The 19,559-nt window shown below is 38.1% G+C and overlaps 3 protein-coding genes across 9 annotated transcripts in view; 1 reads left to right on the top strand and 2 right to left on the bottom strand.

The window, feature by feature from the left end:
• The window catches only part of LOC137028450 (beta/gamma crystallin domain-containing protein 3), a 33,866-nt gene extending 32,574 nt beyond the window's left edge, over positions 1 to 1,292 (top strand). For 4 of the 6 annotated variants that reach the window (XM_067397236.1, XM_067397237.1, XM_067397241.1 and 1 more), the window contains 2 exons: positions 414 to 573; positions 661 to 1,291. In XM_067397236.1, coding sequence (XP_067253337.1) covers positions 414 to 573; positions 661 to 749 — 249 coding nt within the window. In that variant the 3' untranslated portion in view covers positions 750 to 1,291. Of the gene's footprint in view, positions 1 to 413; positions 574 to 660 lie in introns of all 6 variants that reach the window. The other 2 variants (XM_067397238.1, XM_067397242.1) reach the window with 2 other exon arrangements.
• Positions 1,293 to 1,350: 58 nt separating this feature from the next.
• On the bottom strand, positions 1,351 to 5,334 carry riox2 (ribosomal oxygenase 2). 2 transcript variants are annotated; one of them, XM_067397243.1, is made up of 10 exons: positions 5,260 to 5,334; positions 3,839 to 4,328; positions 3,640 to 3,759; positions 3,342 to 3,470; positions 3,097 to 3,200; positions 2,436 to 2,538; positions 2,177 to 2,345; positions 2,011 to 2,099; positions 1,802 to 1,924; positions 1,351 to 1,716 (listed from the first exon to the last, which is right to left on the bottom strand). In XM_067397243.1, exons 2-10 carry the CDS (start codon positions 4,271 to 4,273, stop codon positions 1,555 to 1,557), a joined length of 1,434 nt encoding a protein of 477 aa, XP_067253344.1. In that variant the 5' UTR covers positions 4,274 to 4,328; positions 5,260 to 5,334; the 3' UTR covers positions 1,351 to 1,554. The 2 variants fall into 2 exon arrangements, with proteins under 2 accessions (XP_067253344.1, XP_067253345.1); XM_067397244.1 differs by having other exon boundaries at positions 5,264 to 5,334.
• A 661-nt stretch (positions 5,335 to 5,995) lies between these two features.
• On the bottom strand, positions 5,996 to 11,261 carry tiprl (TIP41, TOR signaling pathway regulator-like (S. cerevisiae)). The gene is made up of 8 exons (XM_067397245.1): positions 11,221 to 11,261; positions 10,787 to 10,911; positions 10,527 to 10,706; positions 10,351 to 10,450; positions 10,148 to 10,279; positions 9,978 to 10,073; positions 9,830 to 9,892; positions 5,996 to 7,343 (listed from the first exon to the last, which is right to left on the bottom strand). Exons 2-8 carry the CDS (start codon positions 10,897 to 10,899, stop codon positions 7,212 to 7,214), a joined length of 816 nt encoding a protein of 271 aa, XP_067253346.1. The 5' UTR covers positions 10,900 to 10,911; positions 11,221 to 11,261; the 3' UTR covers positions 5,996 to 7,211.
• Positions 11,262 to 19,559: the final 8,298 nt, after the last annotated feature.

Raw genomic sequence — 19,559 nt, 5'->3', positions numbered from 1 at the left:
ATATATAGTGCTTCACTCATGCTGATTGGGTAGATATGTTGATTACTGATTGCTGACAGCTGGCTGAAATGACGTGATGAGTAGTCAGATTATTTAAACGTTGCTCTTCACGAATTTTGTTAATAAAACACAATTTGTTTCAACCCCATCGGTTGAAATCACGTTCCTGGGATGGGGGCGGTCAAACGTCAACATGTCAGAAGTGCCAACACGCAAGAAAAAGTGAGGGTACCAGTGGGTACCGGCCAACTTCGAGCACTGTTTGACAGATATTAAGTCTTGTTCTAGATAAAATGTCATTGTTTCATTTTGTCAGTTTTCAGAAAACGAGTTTCATTGTCATGTGATGTTGTATTTCAGAGACTCAGATGGTCAGTCATCAGCAGTGACCGCGTGTGTTTGTGTTTGTGCAGGCGCGGCGCGGCTGTCTGTCTGTGATCGGTGCCAAGGCCTGTGCTGGGGCCAGAGTGGCATTATGGGAGGAACATGGGCGCGTGAACCAGCGGTGGAGTCTCAACGAGGATGGAAGCATCTGCTCACATTTAAACCGCAGCCTGGTGCTGGACCTCAAAGGTAAGAGTCTCAGAGTCTCTTCAGTGTCCCGGTGGAAATCTGGAGTGCGTGTTTGCTTCTTAACGGAGCGTCTTGCATTTGTCTCAGGTGGACGTGAATCTGACCGAGACCAGCTGATTCTGAGTCTGCTTTGTGCCGACAACGCTGCGCAAACCTGGGACATTGATGTGCTGTGATACGGACACAATCATACTTCGAGAACATGGACAGATGATATCAGGGACTGAAGCCTGGACAGTTTGGCCTAATTGAGATCAAAGCCAATAATTATGATTTTTTTTTTAGCTACTCGCCCTCAAGCCAATAATTGATTCTGGGCCATTTTCCTGAAAAAGTGTGTAGTCCTGTTTTAAAGTGCACTGTGAAAGTGGAAGAACCAGAGAGAAGCGGCTCTGTATGGTTGTTTTTATCTTGTGAAGCACATTTGCACTACCAGAAACCTCACGTGCGCTTCAGTCCTGCTGGATTCTCCCTTTAATCCGCCTGGACGAATAGTTGCAAACACTTGTTCTGTCGGCTCAAGCTGTAGCGTCACGGTGGTGAAAGTGTTCAGATGGTCTACAGTAAACGCAGTCATTTCACTGGAGTCCTTCAGGAACAGTAACGTGTGTAAAGAGTCAGAGGAACGCTGAACCGTATATTGTGTACAGTGATGTTCATAATCAGCATTTTTAAAAGTGGAACGAATCTGAGAAAACAATAAATGTAAGATGTAAAATTCATTATGTGTGTTTGTTTGAATAAGATGTTTGAACAGTCTAAGCTGCTTTTTGTTACACAGGACTTGACTCTTTAAATTTTATTCAGCATAAATCTACAATACATAGCTTGCATAACTTCCAGTTCTGAGATGTGTGTAACCATTTCTGATGAACACAGACACTGTAAGGCTGCAGTTTGTTCACAAACACACATGCAGAAGGATCAGCTGATAGTGTGTCAGTTGTTTTACAGATATACACGACATAAAGCAACGACTCATTACGATGTTTGGCAAACACGCAGCAGTCCTTCGCTCCAGAGTCCCAGCATCAGCCCCAGTTTATCTTCATCCTGCATGAGCTGCAGCTGCGCAGCCGGGACGCGTTCGGAGTGCAGCAGCTGCTTCAGCGCAGACAGATGTGTCAGAGGGAACCGCAGACCCTGAAACCCAAGAACCTCAGCGTGAGAATGGACACAACACAAATGAACATCTTTAGTCTGCAAGATGCGACATGGACGGACAGACCTGTGAGATGACCTCTTCTTCATCATCATCATCATCATCATCATCAGATGCTCCCATCATGTGTGTTTCTCTCTTGTTCTTTAAAGAATGTAACACAAACACAACCAACTCTGTGGCCTCGTCCTGATTGGAGAGAGACGGACACAGTAAGGACTTGCTATATATTTGTGTGTGTGTGTGAATATATATGACGTGTGTGTGACTCTTACAGTGTTCTCTTGACTGGGCTCCACAGTTAGAAGAAGATGCTCTTTAAACCGGATACATACAGTGTCCTCTAGCGATGGTGGTTTCCCAACTGGAAGAGAAACCCATTCGGCACAGACATCAGCAGTACATCGACAAACACGGCGACAACAAGCCCGTGAGACTCACCGGGATCGACGTCGGCCTGGTCCAGCAGGTACGGCGGCAGTCGGTTCGAGATGAAGTCTCTTTTCATAGCAGTGGAGCGCAACTCATGATTCTCCCGCTCGAAATCATCAGCCAGACGCCGCAGAAATGCACAAAGCTGCTTATTAACATCAGGACCGACGCTCGGAGACTGACACACACGGAGCGAGAGAACAAACGCACTGTTAGAGTGACACAATGAATGCTACTGTGCAGAATGAGGCAGTGCTGCTGAGCTCACCGTGAGGAGGTTACGAGGCAGACCGCTGCGCATCCCGCGCTCGCGCCTCATGCAGTCAAACACGCAGCCGGGAATCACGTCCAGCATGAAGTCGCCCCACGACCTGAAACACACACACACATTCCCTGAACCGCACTGCTTACATTATTGTCTGTCAATTGTCGACTGAGTGATCAGAAATACTGATTCAACTGTTGTTGTTTTTTCTTGAACATGAAGCTAATTAATATACATACAAAATTTATCTTGATTATAATTGTGGGTCAATTTGACGCATATTTCTTGGTTACAGACAGCTTCACACAACCCAAAAAAATATAATTTATGTCATGTTCTCAATTACTCTGAGGGTGTTTCCATTTCTGCATTTGGCAGATGCTTTTATCTGAAGACCGTTACAATGCGTTGATGGTGTACTGCGAATCAAACTCATGATCTTGCTGTCACGATCTGCTGTTTGAGCTTCAGGGAAGCACATCCAAGAAGTTCTTTCACACACTACTTCTGTTAAACTCTTAAAAATAATGTGAACTGTTAATGTTAAAGCAGAGAATATAAAACAGGTGAACAGAATATAAAGGTTAATCGAGCTCTTTCAAAGCTGGGAAGAGTCTGTATGTTTGTGAACAGAAGCACACGTTGTCAGAACGTGGAGACGCACATGTTTTGGTAGGTGCTGAGCGTGAGGTGTGTGGATCGATCCACGTCTGAAGGAGTGTCCGCCTGGTGGATCGTTCCTCGGGGGAAATACAGTAAGTCACCAGCCTAGAAGAAACACGGACACACGAGCAGAAGATTCATGTATTCAAACACGTGAGCCTGATTTTGTGACTCTGGCCTGTCCCAACGTCCCTGCTGATTGAGGCTCCCCTACAATGTGACCTTTAACCCAGTGATGTCACAAACCTGCAGGATGAAGTCGTGTGTCGGGGGGCCGATGCGGTCCTCGGGCTCCAGGCTGTACTCGCGGGCCAGAGGGACGGTGGGCTGGTAGAGCCTCCAGTGTTTCTGTCCCTCCAGCTGAAGGATCAGCACCTGAACAGATGAACGCAGACAAACAAACACTATCAGGAACCAGCAGAACGAGAGGCGTCAAATACTCGTAACCCACACGAGCAAACGATATATGAAGGTCAACCGTGATGAAAGATGCTACACTTTACTACAGTACAGATGAGAGCAGCAGACATGACGGATCACAGACCTCGACGTCGTCGTAGTGCGGCGGGAGACCCTGAGAGCCGCGAGGCGTGATGTAGACGTTAGAACCGACCAGCGACCCAAAGAAACACTCCAGCCGCTCCTGAATGCGCCACAGCTCATCCTGCGAACACACATGACCTCAGACAAACGCTGCAGGTCTAAACAAAGCAGATTGTTGTATAGCTCTCTGTAGCTCTGACCTTAAACCTCTGCGGCTGGTGCAACTGTATGGTGGCTTTCTTCTCCTCAAAGTCCTTCTTCAGCTGACTGAACTTGACTTTTCCTGCCTTATTCAGCACTTTTTTCTTGCCGTCGATGCAGCGGCAGACGTTGAGGTCCGTGGCGTATTGCAGGCCGCGAGCGCAGAGCTGCTTCACGTCCGAGAGCTGAAACAGGGAGCGGTAATAAGAGGCCAGAGCCGCGTCAGACCGGTGCAGGACCAGAGGCTTCTGCTCCCAGTACTGCTGGAAGAACTCATCCAGCCCGACCGGACTGATCAGACTCTGGAAGAAATCACGCGGCGAGTCAAAGCATAGCGGAGCGGCGGAGCCGTTCACCATCTTCATCTGCTTGACAGGTACATCCTCCTCCTCCTCCTCCTCACACTTCTTCACTCTTCTGTCTTTCTTTGGCATCTCTTCATAATCTTCACTGCGTTATCTAGACAGCTTGATGATGATTCTGGAATTTCTGTCAAGTACAAGTTATCTTCATTTTATGCTTTCAATATGCATTAAATATGCAGTACATTAACATCAAGACAAGACAGTGTAGCTGATTTGGAAAAACTAATAAAGAATATCAGTCTCGCTTGTGCCTTTTTAAAGTTTATGGCACGCCCAATGCCAACCTGGAATTTCCGAGTAGTAAACTCGTATTTACAATAATTCCAATAGCACGTGAGGGCAGCACATATGTCACGTTATTCTTGCCACTGTGGAGAAACTACAGTGAGAATTAATGTTCATAATGAACACAGATAAAGCTTAAAATAATTTAGTTAAGATGAATGCATTTAGCGGATGCTTTTATCCATTCATTCATCGAGAATCATCGCGGTTTGAGCTGCAGACACGAAATAAACTGACTAAATAAAACTTGACTGATCAATTGTGGAAAAGTGTCAACACGTGAAAGAATGAGGGAGAATAAATGTGTGCAAACACTAAAAATACATTTTACTGAGTTGCCTTTTATTGTAATTTAAAAATGCATCGTCAAATTAAAATACAAAATGCAAGTGATGATTTGACATTTTATTTTCGCTATTATCTCAAGGCAAAACTGCCTATTTTAAGAGGCAAATGCAAATATGAAACAAGAAACTGCAAATAAATAGCTAATGCGATAATAGCGACAAACTTAAAATTAATGTGTTGTTTAGTTTTCTTCTTCTTCTTTTAATGTATGGTCTTAATTTCAAAACCTAATAAAGACAATCAGACATTTTTGATATTCCCACTTTGCTCGAAAGAATTTCTTAACAAATAAAAGTTGAATAAGACATTTAAGCGTATTTATTATCCGACAAGACAAACGGGGCCGTCATAATTTATATGCCAGAAAATAACTCGTTCGTTTAACAGTCGGAATACAGAATAAAGATAAATATGATACTCACTGACAGCATCGTTCACAGGCCCACGTGCACAGACTCCTGTGTCACATCTGAAACGCACCGGGTGGAAACTTCTAAACACCGTTCCTGGATTTTTGGCTCAAGCTCATAATCACAGCAGAATATGTGGCGTATGCCGATTATATTACGCTGCCCTCACGTGCTCTCTGAAATTTCCTATTAATCTAAAAGAACTAAGGTTTATTCTGGTAAAGTAAATAATAAACTTTATTTATATACGTTATATATTTTAACATTACTTACACAGTCTCAAACTATGGCTCCTTTTCTCGAAACAAGACATACACACACACACACACGTCACACGCAAAACGTCACATCTTTTGCAAAAGCTAACACAAAATTATTTGAATTCTATTCTATTTCAAAACTATTTTATTTCTTCTAAAAATTGTGTTTTTGCGCAGTAACTCTACACACAAACCATCAAATGATTAGCCATGTAAGTTACCTGTCAAACTACACATGTATATGACAAATGTAAAACAGTGGAGTGTACAGGAGTTAGTGCACAAATACACTGTATGTACAGTATGTATACACATTTCTTGCACATTTGATAAAGTTTACAGTTATTGAACTGAAATGAATGAATGCTGAACTTGACATTGGCTTTTTAGAGCTGTTTTACAGCAGATTTTGAATTTGTTACTCTTGTGAAGCTGCTTTGAAACAATCTTGTATAAAGTGATACAGAAATAAAGGTGACGACTTGTTTGCATATTCAATATATATTCAATATTTATTTACAAAGTAAACTGAAATGTAAGGGGGTAAAAATAATGTATTTCTCAAAACAATGAGTTTTGATTTCTAACTGAACAAATTGTGTTTTCACACATGATCACTGTTAGGTGATCAGAAAATGAGTGTGACATTTGAATGAAACATTAGAGTTGTTCTTAACATTTTGTAACAAGTTTGTTTTACAATTGCAAACTGAGTGTAAAGCAGATAATGTGCTTGTAGTTTTTGCAGATTTGGTCAGAAGATTCGTTATATGAGAGAATAGTTTCACCGAGTGGCCTCAAGTACCATTTTTAGTGTCAAAGCAATTTTTAGAAACTGTAAAGCCGAACTGCATTGAAGAAATGTAATTTTTAATAAAATGTAGCATCTGGTTCACTGACAACCATATAAACATTCTCCACACTATCTAGATAGCTTGCTTGACGATTATGGAATTTGTCTATTTTTGCTATCAAAATTACTCAGACTTTTGACATTTTTTTGAAAACTCTGAAATTCCTAGTTGGAAATTGGAAATGAACACCCTCTCAAGTCATATTTACTACTGGAAAACCAAGATCATTTTGATAGCAAAAATAGACTGCTGCCAATTATGGAATTTCGGTCAAATACAATCTATCTAGATAGTGTGGAGAACGTTTATATGGTTGTCAGTGAATGAGATGCTATATTTTACTTAAAATTAATTTTCATCAATACATTGGCATTAATAAGATTTCCTTAAGAAATAGGGAAGAATAAACCGGTTTTCCTCTGATTCCTATTCTTTCAGACAACAAAGCACTTCAGAAGCGGGAAGCAGGAAATCTTATAACACGTAAAAGCAGCATTAGTCACTGACTACTGATATCAATTTCCAACAGGTTTCAGACCAGCATTAAGAGTTGGTCATAATTAATACAAGCTTTCAGTCATTATTTTTCATTTCAGTATTAGTTCATTCTTATATATCTGGACATATTTTCCCAATCCGGTGAAATCATTTAAAGTATTTTAATAAAATGTTCTCCAATGACAGCCAGATCAAACAAACATTACATTACAAAGCAGACATACTGCACCTTGATGAAAGTTACACAATAAGACTTTACACAACAGTATCAGATGTGATCATAATCGACGTCCGTCAGCTCCGGGTTAACGAGTCTTTAGCGAGCTTTAGCTTTGCTCTGATTGTTCTCCCGTCACTGTGGAGATGGTGAGGATTCCGCTTGCGTCGCTCTGTCTGGAAACTCTAGTTTCTCACACTCGGTGAGTTTCAGTGGTAAATGCTGTGCGATCTCATTGGGGTCTGTGTAAATCGCTGGGGGAACATGCTGCAAAGTCAAGGACAGACATACAAACACGTCAGTGCACATGAAGTACATGAAGCACAGATCCAGAATAATGAGGCACTGCATCTCCAAATCACACACAAATTGGCAGTTTAATCAGTGTTAATACACGTCAAGGCCTTGACTTCATTGCTTAAAGCAGGATTGTCCAGTCCTGCAGAGTTCAGCTCCAACTCCAGCTAAACACACCTGAACCAGCTGACCACAGTCTTACTAGGCATACTATGAACTTCCAGGCAGGTGTGTTGAGGCAAGTTGGAGATAAATTCTGCAGGACAGAGTCCCTCCAGTACCGTGTTCAGACACCCCTAGTTTAAATGAATAGCTCACCCAAAAATTAACTTTTCCTGATTACTCACTCACCCAGACCATCCAAGACGTGTATGACTTTCTTTCCTCAGCCAAACAGAAATTAAGATTTTGGAAAAAAACATTGACTGGATTAACATTTGTAGTTAAAAAGTAAAGTATATCAACTTTTATTTTTTACTGGAAATGACTGGTCGTTTCTCTAGGGAAGACGGTTGGGCTCATGTGGATTAGGGTTGTCACGGTGCCAAAATTCAATAGTCAGTATCTGTACCTATTTTGATACCCATAGCAAAACCTGTTGAAATAAGTATTTTTAAAAAATGTCCCATTTTGTCTGGTCCGTTGGTTATCACTGTCAATCATAACAGTTTACAATTCAATCGTGTATATTTAAATATGGTTGTCAGTGCAGAAATGTTGCAGTGTACTGAGCATGAAAACTCAAATGGTATTTTGGGTAATAAACAGAAAGCAAGAGAAGATCCTCCCTTTATAATCACTGAGGCTAAAGCACATGCTCACTGAATTCTGCACTCACGAAAACCTGTTATAATTGTACAATGAATCTCTTTGATCTCTCAGATCTCAATGAATCTGTGTCCCATTCATTGAGAGAGACATGATGCTTTGATGCCGAGATAGTTGCACCACTAGCGCTATGGTTGTGTATTGTTTGAATTTTATAGATTCTGATTCCGCTAATTGATTCTGATTATTATTTAGTTTTCAGTTTTCAATTTTTTTTAAAATAAAAAAAAATTAAGTCAAACATTTAGATATCAAACATATTTATTCTGTGTCAGAATACCACGAATTACTGCTGAATTCCATGAACAAAAACCAGCAGACTACAAAAAAACTACGGACAAGTTTGAGCTTTATGTGTGCAAAATAGAGCTGCAGAGAGATCACGGTTCTCCCACAATTCTGAAGAAAAAAACATTAGACAACTAAACAAAATAATGTAATTTACTATAGGTTAGGAAAAAATGTTAATTGTTTCAGTCTATTTAAAATATTTTTTAATTCAAACTTTTTTTAATCACTGAATGAATGATTCAATGACTCAAAGACTTCTTGTTTCATTATTGGATGAATCAGCATTTCTGAACATATCTCTCGAATGAATGATTCAATGACAAATATTTTTTTTAACAGTCACTTGTCGCCACCTACTGGCATAATGAAGTAAACAACAGAATCTTTATTTGAAGCATCAAATTACTTTGAAAATGTGATTTACCATATTTTGATCACTACCGTTGATTGTTTATTTAGTGTTAATCAGCGTTTATTTCCGAACTATAAACATTTATCCCAGTACTTCTGTGATAATGAATTATTTTAAGACAGAAATAATGATACTGTGTGGTTGAAAAAACTGTACATGACAACAGCTCCGGATCAGCAGCCCCAACGCAGATCTGAACGTTTGCTGTGACCGAACTTGTCAAAGGTTTAATAGACTGTCTTTTAGGAATAAGATTGTGTGGGTGTTTGGGTCGAGATTGCTATCTTCTAACGATTAATTCTGCAGCTGTATTGCAAAACTGTTTAAATAAGGTGCTTTGTCATGTTGGTGGTAAACATCTTTTGTAACATATTAGCTAGCTTATAACAGATATTACACTTAGCTTTTCAACTTCTAACCTCACAAAGTGTAGCCAGACTTGAGTGCTTCCTGCTATGTAGACTAGTGAGGAAGGTCCTGGCAGATGACATGTAAAAAAAATAAAAAAATATCTGGCCTATCTGAAAATGTGCACACAGAACTTGATAAGTAGAATCGAAATATTAATTTTATAACAAGTATCCAATTCCTGACCTTAAGTATCCCATTCCAGAACTGGAATCAGAATACTGTTTGAAAGCAGAAATGCTGGTTCCATTCATTTTTTTAAAGTGCCGACTGGTACCAGTAGCATAGTGTGGATCAATTAGATGTTGCCTAAATATTAATTTAAGACCATTAACAGTGGACTACACTGATCCCCATTTACTGGCATTAGATGGAGAAAATCCAGGAATGTTTTCTGCAAAACCTTAATTTCTCTCTGGCTGAGAAAGTCTTGGATGGCCTGGGGCGAGTAAATAATCAGGAAAAGTTAACTTTTGGTTGAACCATTTCTTTAATAAGCAGTTAAAGCAGCACTCACCTGGAGGTCTGATATTTTACTTTCACGTGTGCTGAATTCTCGAAGCATGTGTTTTTTTCCAGCCTGCAGAACAATGAAGTTTAAGAAAAACTGAAATCATATTTGAATAATAAAGCATTCAACACTTGGAAATCTGTTCTCGACTTACCTCGTGATAAAGACGCGTGTCGTTTATCCGGATCATGACTCCGTCCACTCGCAAGAAGAACCGCAGCAGAAGAAAGAAACTGGTGGGCATCACTCTCTGAAACCACACATCATCTTTCATATGCCATCCATTAATGCTGCAAATTTGTAAAAGAAGCTGATGAAACTCACAATTTTCACATTGATCATAGACACGCCGTGATCATGCAGCTCGTCCTCGAACAGCAGCACGTCCTCGAAAAACTTGATTTGCTCTCGCGCTTTCAGCCTCTCCATGTCTATCCGTTCTGTGGTCGGCGTCACCTGTTCACAGGCTCTTTGTCAGTAAGAGACACTCCACATTCAGCTAGTTTAACTGTTAAAGCACAGAATACCTTGATCTGCATGTGCTCTCCAAGCAAAGTCCCTCTGTAATCGGTTGTGTAAGTCCAATCGTAGCGTTTCACCACGTCTTTCGAATGCTCCGAGTCGGCCCTGTACGGATACAGCAGAGATTCCTCCTGAATGAAAGCATCTAATCAAGACTATAATTAATAACACAAAGCTCTACCTGCTTTCCTGCCACTCTTGGGCACAAGCCACTTTCACAGAGTCTTGCATGTTGTTGACACGTTTGAGAGCGTCGATCGCATTGAATTCAATCCCAAAACCATCGGTGTGCTGAATGCGCAACACATTATCACCAAACAGCATCTCTGGCAGAGCCGGCATATGCATCGTCTCTGCCAACCTGTGACAGAATCAGACTCAACTGCTCGTATTATCATAGGAAATATAATTTCTTCAACATCTAAACCTGCATGAATTCACCTCTCAATATCTTTAGACTTCATGATATGAGTCTTCACAGCTATGACTGTCCACGGCCCAAAGTTGAAGTCCTGTTTACTGCTCCGAAATCCATGTGAAATCAAGGATGACATTCTGCAGATGAGCTGAAGAACAGCAGAGTAAATGTGACAGAAATCAACGAATACACGAACGTGTCACTTTACTTCATTAGCAGAATCTTTCATTGATCACGACCATAGACTGTTAAACTGTATTTTTTATATAAATGTTTATTAATGTCTCAATGTGGACTCGATTTCAAACTAAAGACTCGCGGTCGGTTAAATGCTCTTTTGTCGTTCAGTTGATAAAAAAACCCAAACCTGACACGCATACAGCAATTGCTTTAAAACTGTTCAAAGCACAGAAGTAAAACATGAATAAAAACGAACACAAACATAATTCACTCTTACCTCGTATCCGTTTCCATGTATGTGTAGAGCGCAACCTCTAATTCCTCCCGATGTCGAGCGAACAACAATTGATGGTTCCGGCTTTGATATTGAATAACACAACTTTTTTCTACCGGTCCCTCTTTTTTATAAACTCGCAATTCTGACTTTATATGAACATTTCTGACATTTAAACTCTTAAAAGTACAATTTTTTTTTAAATTACTCCAGTAAATGTAGCAGAGTAAATGTAGTTTGTTACTCACCTGTGTAGTGGGGATAATAGCAATCAGGTTTGAACTGTGAAATGTAGTAATCTTTAATATATACTTTAATCAACTTTCAAAGTGTTTATGTATAAATATGTATTTATGTACTGTATGTATATACATATGCATTGGGGGAGTGAATATATGTATATAGGGCAAACAATACAAGAAAAAAAAAATCAAATATAAATAAATAATATTGAAGAAGGTTTTCACACAATCTTTCCTTTCTTCTTTCTTTCTAGACTTCAGCTATTCCACCTCTTGACTGTGATGTTTAGTGTTTATTTTCTTCAGAGGAAAAGGAATGAAGGTTATTGTTACGTTATCTTTAGTAAATGTCTTTACACACACACACACAAAAAAAAACAAAAAACAGGAGAATCATTCTTTAATTTATATTACATTTCACATCAGCAAAAAAGTGTAAAAACAATATGCTTTCTCAATAAAACCACCATTAGTTTCTACTTATTTTATCAATCTATCTTTGCTAGTTGCAAAGCTTAATCATTTAACATTTACATTTTACAAATAAAAAGATGTTTTCCAACTATTACAGACAAACTGCATTACAAACACTGATCAAGTGCCACATTTTAAGTGACTTAATATTCAGAGTATCTTTGGTCTATTCTGCCATATGAACAGTGATCATTTTAAAAGACTTCTAAGAATGTTATTTTTGCAGATATTTGTGTAAAATCATCAACACGGTCACTAATGGTACAATATAGCCAGACGGAGACAGCAGGTAAAAGTTAAGGTGGTTTATTAAACACAAACAGAGTGGATTCAGCAGACAGGTGAGTAAATGGCAATGGAAGTTCAGTGGAATGAATGAACGGCTGGTAATACTGTCCTTTGTATTTGCAGATCGCTGGAGAACACAGAAGACGATGCTGGCGGAAGACACTCACACACAGACTTGGAGCACAGGAGGGAACACAGAGACAGGTAGGTATCAACTGGAGTCCTTAAGGTAAGCATGGAGGTAGGTATCCTGTAATTCGAACGAGACCGGACAATGTGGCTGTGTGTGTGAGTGTCTTAAGTAGTGAGGGTGACGAGCATGATGATGAGATGCAGGTGATGGTGATTAGTCAAGTCAAAAGTCAAATTTATTTATATAGCGCTTTTACAATTGGTAATTGTTTCAAAGCAGCTTTACATATTAGAAGCACAGAAAAAGGGAAGTGGTTAAAACTGTACAAACAAGCGTGGTAATATGTAACATATACAAGATGGTGCTACATTAAGCCAATGTCGGCTGACTTCCAGGGGTGGAAAAAACCCCCTAGGAGAAAAACCCAGCGTGCTAGCACTGGGAAAAAAGTCCTAGGAGGGAAAAAACCCCTTGGAAGATATATATAATATATGTAAATGGATATGGAGATCAAAATCTGAATTGTACATTTTTATTATAGAGATTAAAAATAGATTATATATAAATATATGTAAGCGGATACGGAGATTAAAAATCAGAATTATAGATGCAGCCAGAACTGGGTCTTTAGGCCCATTGTCTCCTGGGCTACGTTGTAGTCAGGTCCAGACGCAGGTTCTCCATGTGATCTGGATACGGCCTGGATCCAGCACCCGGCAAACCTCAGGATAAGCAGAGAGACAGATATTAGCGCAGATGCCATTCTTATTCTGATGTACAGGTATATCTAGTGTTATAGGAAATGTTCTCGGTTCCGGCCGACCTAATTATTGCAGCGTAACAATCCTTTAACGGATTTGAAAAATGTTAATGTATTGATAATGTGTTATGTGTATGCAAGAGCAAAGAGATGTGTTTTTAGTCTAGATTTAAACTGACAGAGTGTGTCTGCTTCCCGAACAATGCTAGGAAGATTGTTCCAGAGTTTAGGTGCTAAATAGGAAAAGGATCTGCCGCCTTCAGTTGATTTTGATATTCTGGGTATTATCAACTGGCCTGAATTCTGAGATCGCAATAAACGTGAAGGACTATAATGCATTAAGAGCTCACTTAGGTACTGGGGAGCTAAACCATTTAGTGCTTTGTAAGTAATTAACAAGATTTTAAAATCCATACGATGTTTAACAGGAAGCCAATGCAGTGATGACAGAACTGGGCTAATATGGTCATTTTTCCTAGTTCTAGTAAGAACTCTAGCTGCCGCATTTTGTACGAGCTGTAGTTTATTTATCAAGCGAGCAGAACAACCACCCAGTAGAGCGTTACAGTAATCTAGCCTTGAGGTCATGAACACATGAACTAACTGTTCTGCATTCTTCATTGAGAGCATATGTCATAGTTTAGATATATTTTTAAGATGGAAGAATGCAGTTTTACAGATGCTAGTAACATGGCCTTCAAATGAAAGATTGGTATCAAAGAGCACACCCAGGTTCCTAACTGAGGACGAAGACTTAACAGAGCAGCCATCAAGTGTTAGACAGTATTCTAGATTATTACATGAAGAAGTTTTTGGTCCAAAAATTAGAATCTCTGTTTTTCCTGAATTTAGTAGTAGGAAATTACTGGTCATCCAGTTTTTTATATCAGATATACATTCTGTTAATTTAGCGAATTGGTGATTTTCGTCAAGGCGCGAAGAAATGTAGAGCTGAGTATCATCAGCGTAACAGTGAAAACTAACGCCATGCTTCCTAATGATATCTCCCGAGGGCAGCATGTACAGAGTAAAAAGCAACGGTCCTAGTGTTGAGCCTTGCGGTACTCCATATTTAATGTGTGATTGATATGACATCTCATCGTTTACTATTAGAAATTGATAACGGTCAGATAAGTATGATTTGAACCATGCCAATGCAATTCCACTAATGCCATTATTTTCGAGTCTATTTAGAAGAATATTGTGATCGATAGTGTCAAATGCAGCACTAAGATCCAGTAACATTAATAGAGAGATAAAACCACGATCTGATGATAAGAGCAAATCATTAGTAACTCTAATGAGAGCAGTCTCAGTACTATGGTACGGTCTAAATCCTGACTGGAAATCCTCATTATTTCTTTCTAAAAAGGAACATAGTTGTGATGAAACTGCCTTTTCTAGTATTTTTGACAGAAAAGTAAGATTTGAGATCAGCCTGTAATTGACTAATTCTTTAGGATCTAGTTGTGGTTTTTTAATGAGAGGTTTAATAACAGACAGCTTAAAGGTTTTTGGTACGTATCCTAGCGATAAAGATGAATTAACAATATTAAGAAGAGGATCTATGACCTCTGGAAGCATCTCTTTCAATAGCTTAGTTGGTATAGGGTCTAACATACATGTGGATGATTTTGATGATTTAACAAGTTTAGACAATTCTTCCTCTCCTAAAGCAGTAAATGAATTGATTTTTTCTTTTCTTTTTTCTGATTTTTTCTTTTTTCTCTGTCCATGAAATGCGAAATACTTCTAGTTTTGTTTTCTTCCAGCTGCGCTCCATTTTTCTAACTGCTGTTTTTAGGGCCCGAGTCTGCTCACTGTACCATGGCGTTGGATTAATTTCCTTAATCTTTTTTAAACGCAAACGAGCAACTGAATCTAATGTGCTGGAAAAGGCAGAGGCAATAGTTTCTGTTGCAACATCGAGGTCTTCTAAGCTGTCTGGTATGCTAAGGCGATGAAACTGATCAGGAAGGTTATTTATAAAGCGATCTTTAGTGGTAGAAGTGATGGTCCTACCATATTTATGGCAGGGAGGCAGTTTAGCCTCTTTGACCAAATGTAATATACGTGAGACTAGATAATGATCTGAGATGTCGTCACTCTGCTGTAGAATTTCAACGGCATCAATATCGATTCCATGTGACAATATTAGATCTAAAGTATGATTACGACAATGAGTGGGTCCTGACATGTGTTGTCTAACACCAATAGAGTTTAGAATGTCTGTATATGCCAATCCTAATGAGTCTTTTTTATTATCTACATGGATATTAAAATCACCAACAACAAGGACTTTATCTGCAGCTAGTACTAATTCTGATAGAAAATCTATCAGAATTAGTGAAATATTTTGTGAAATATCCCTTAATCCTTCATCTTAATTTACATTCATGCACATGCTCTCTCTCTCTCTCGCTCTCTCTCTCTCTCTCTCTCACACACACACACACACACACACACACACACACACACACACACACACACACACACACACACACACACACACACACACACACACACACACACACACACACACACACACACACACACACACACACACACACACACCTCTGACACATATAGGGTTAAATTATGATAAATATATTGTCTTAAAGAGTTAGCTCTACAGGGTAACTTAGTTTACAGGTAACATAGTTGATTTCACCATTTTCACTCATAATTGTCTGGCTAACCAAATGTGATTTTCTCAATCAAATTTAAATAAAAATTTCATTATTTATTTTAAGTAAAATCATACAAACATTGCAAACCATAAAAATGAACCCATGCCTTTCACCACAACACACTACATTTCCCATAATCCTCCCTGGCCATCACCTGCACACTCAACTCAGTCTTCACACCTGTTTGCCATCAACCTCATCAGTTTCCCTATAAGCAAGTGCCAAACACTCCTTCATTGTCTAGTCTCTTTGCTACTGGGACTGTTATATTTTCTTTTCCTAAGAACTGCTTACCTGTGTTGTTTCACACAGAAGGACTTGCCCATCTACTCACCTTGGATTCTTACCTGTGTTATGCCTGTTGTCAGCCTGTCCTTCAGTCACGTCAGCCAGCACCTGCAAAACATAAAGTCTCTTTCTCATTCAGTTAAGTATGTTATTATATGAATTACCCACTCACCTGCTTGTATCTCAGCTGTTTGAACTGCATCATCATGTTATCCTTTTCTGTTGTTTTGACAGCTACAAATCTTGACAACCTTAATGCCATTATTTGTACTTAAATGCTATATAAGTAATTTGCTTTGTGTAACACCATACTCATGAAATTAATTTGTCTTTTTGCTGCTTTTGTATTTATGCCTTCACCTCTTGTTCCCCTTCAAGACTTGTTTGGGTCTGTCTTAATGTCCATTTACATTTATGCATTGGTTTCTTTATGCCCATTTTTGTTTGACTGTTCCTTTGTTTTGTTTTGTTTTGTTTGGTGGTTGTTTTTCCATTTCAGCCTTAACTTTTCCTGTTTGTCTTTATGGTTTGTCTCTTGCATATATACACCTTTCATTTGTAATATGATGTTTTATGTCCCCATAGACTCTGATTTTATGCCCCTTTCTATTTTTGTTGTAATGTAAGTGAATACCAGACTCGGAGAGGATTATTCCCAAACAGGAATGTATTGAACAGATGGATTGCTTTGATGAAACAGGTTAGTAATGGCTAATTCAGAATTAATGATGACTGAATAATTAATAACAGTCTCATCCCAATTTACCTGGTAAAAGGGAAGGACTATGAATGGTTAGTGAAGGTGACTGGAGCGCACACACTTGGATGGTTGGAACAGGAGAGTAGTGGAGCTGGGGAACAGGGGCCCGTTTCAATAAGGAGGTTCAACCAACTCTGAGTTAAATCTTGAACTCTGAGATGGGTTAGTCTGAGTTTTCGGTTTCAGAACGGCTGAATTGAGTTAGTTCAATCGACCCGGAGTTAAGCATATGCACCATGACTTTATTAAAGCCATGATCGATGGAACTCCCATCACCATGGCAACAGCACCCGACAAAAAGACATCTGCATACTTCAGAGTCAAAACAAGTTTAATTCCTCATCACTGTTATAATATCACAGGTGAAAACTGGCAGAACGTTAGGTTATTAAATGATTAGGCTATTTTCATGGTATCCCACGAGCAAAAAGAAAGAAAAAAATTTAAGTGCATTTTTATTCTTCAAATGATCTGCCAATAGGGTAAGAAAAATACAGCAGTGGCTATTAAGTGGAACTGGCATGCTTTCTTAGTGATCCTATTTACAGTAAGTGCAAATAGCTCTAGATGCAATTTACCATTAGTGAAAATAGTGATATATTCTATTTACCATGTAAAAGTAGCAGTTCTTTGCAATAAGTATAAATAGTAATTAGATGCTATTTATACTTATTATTTGCACCTCAGTATTGTTGTACTTTAACAGGATGCAATAATAACTAAAAAAAATAAATATTATTATATTTTTCATTATTAAACACTCATCAGGCACTTCCACTTTTAGAACATTTTCTTATTATTATTTTATTTATTATTATTATTTTTTTTTTAAATAAGAAAATGTGAAAAGGGAGAATAGCGAGCTCTGCAAAAGGCAGACTCGAACACAATCAATCACGTCACAAACTAGTTCTCTAGTTGAATGAAGTATTTAAACATCGCTTGTGCTTTAAAAAGGGGTACATCTAAGCTTTTAGTTGTCTCTTTTTCTCTGAGCATTTGTACTATACCTTTCATTTTTCTTGCATTACTTGCCATTTTTGGTATTGTATGGCCCTTTATCATTTTTATTGTAGTAAATTAAATAAACTGATTTTTGTCTGCCTGTTCTGCTATTATATACACCCTATTTTATTGTAAAGTTTTGTATGAAATTAGTTAATGGACTTTAATGCCATTATTTACACTTTTTGCTCCTTTATTTTTGTCTGTACCCTTTTATTTTATGTGCCTTTTGTTCTATCTGTGCCCATATGCTCATTTTATATGCTCCACCATAAAACTGTTGGAACCAGTTTACTGAATGAGAAGTTGTCAGTTGACTGCAGGTTAATATTCAAAACCACTTAAGCTCAGATATATAGAGGTGCTCTGAACTCTAAGAATTAGGCAGCAGAGATGCTTTTAGCAAGGTACACTAAAAGCTTCAGGGATAGTTGATCATTGGTGCATTGTCAACATTAACAAGATATTTAAGTTTTCAGCCAAGCATATTTTGGTATGTACAAATGCTTTAGATTTCAGTGGTGCTTGATTGTGTCTGACACTTGGAAGACAAATCAGTCTTGAATCACTTCTGTTATAGTTGGTGTAATTTGCTCTCAAATATGCTGTTAACACCTGTTTGCATAATTTATATTTGTGTACCTTTTTAGTTTGTCTATGCCTTTTTCCTTTTTGTTTATTTATTTTTAAAACACTGCTCTTTTGTAGCTGTGGTTTTTGTATTATGTTGTGACTTTTTGCACTAGTACTTTATGCCAGTTTCATGTGTTCCGTTTTATTTCAGAATTTCTTTTTGCAACCATGAGCCTTTGTCCACCTGTCACTTTTGTATTCTTCTGTGCACCTATCCCTTTTATTTTATTTTATTATTTTTTTACTTTTTTCTTTTATACCCTTGTTTATATGCCTGTTTGTCTGTCAGTTAAATTTAGCAATGCATTTTCAAATTTTTTTTTTTTTTTTAAGTGTTAATGCCTTGCATTGTCGTTGTTCTTAACAAGGGCAGCAAAAAATTAAAATTATTACTTAATGCTTTTTTTTTTTTTTTTTTTTTTAATATACTCTTCACTTGTTTCTTTGTCTGCTGTGTATGTTCCTTCCTATATTGTAAAGCTTTGTATGAGAGTGACTATTTGTGAACTGACTTGTATGTATTTTGTTAGGCCTTGTTTTGTGTTTATGCTTTCGTTTTGAAGTATCTTTTATACTGGGTTAGGTTTCTATTTTTAACTGTTGCATTGTTTAAAAGTGTACTGTATAAATCATCTTGTCTTTACTGTTTTTGTCTTTTGTATATTTATGCACTTGTTTTCATTTCTGTATATTAGCAGTAATGATTGTCTTACTAAGCCCTTTTTATTTAGATTTTGTGCTTCTCCATGACCTCTGTGCACCTTTGTGTCTGATGTCATTTAATTTAGCCTGTTTGGATTTATTTATAATAACCTATACTATACCCATTTCTTTTTTCTTTTTCTTGTTTTCCTCTTATAGCCTTGTTTTTATGCCTATTTGTCTAAATTTAGTAATGCATTTTCAATTTTTTTTTTTTGTCCCTTTGTATTTTTTTTTTTTTTAAAGAGTTAATGCCTCGCATTGTCTCTGTTAACAAGAGCAGCAAATAAATAAATAAATAAATTACTTTGCTCCTGTTTTTTTTTTTTTTAAATACCCTTCACTTGTTTGTTTGTCTGCTGTGTAT

Source organism: Chanodichthys erythropterus, chromosome 10, assembly GCF_024489055.1.
Source record: "Chanodichthys erythropterus isolate Z2021 chromosome 10, ASM2448905v1, whole genome shotgun sequence".
Classification (NCBI taxonomy): Eukaryota; Metazoa; Chordata; class Actinopteri; order Cypriniformes; family Xenocyprididae; genus Chanodichthys; species Chanodichthys erythropterus.
The sequence above is the reverse complement of the archived record's forward strand: the minus strand, read 5'-3'. Positions and strand labels throughout refer to the sequence as shown.

Bases quoted from the DNA above. Each gene is read 5' to 3' on its own strand.
- tiprl (XM_067397245.1), bottom strand. From the start codon at position 10,899: ATGTCATCCTTGATTTCACATGGATTTCGGAGCAGTAAACAGGACTTC. The intron at 9,893-9,977 runs GTAAGTCGAGAA...ATTGTTCTGCAG, and splicing joins ACACGCGTCTTTATCACGAG to GCTGGAAAAAAACACATGCT. The intron at 7,344-9,829 runs GTGAGTGCTGCT...TTGACTTTGCAG, and splicing joins GTAAAATATCAGACCTCCAG to CATGTTCCCCCAGCGATTTA.
- riox2 (XM_067397243.1), bottom strand. From the start codon at position 4,273: ATGCCAAAGAAAGACAGAAGAGTGAAGAAGTGTGAGGAGGAGGAGGAG. The intron at 1,925-2,010 runs GTAAGAGTCACA...CTCTCCAATCAG, and splicing joins AGCCCAGTCAAGAGAACACT to GACGAGGCCACAGAGTTGGT. The intron at 1,717-1,801 runs GTCTGTCCGTCC...CTTGGGTTTCAG, and splicing joins AAGAAGAGGTCATCTCACAG to GGTCTGCGGTTCCCTCTGAC.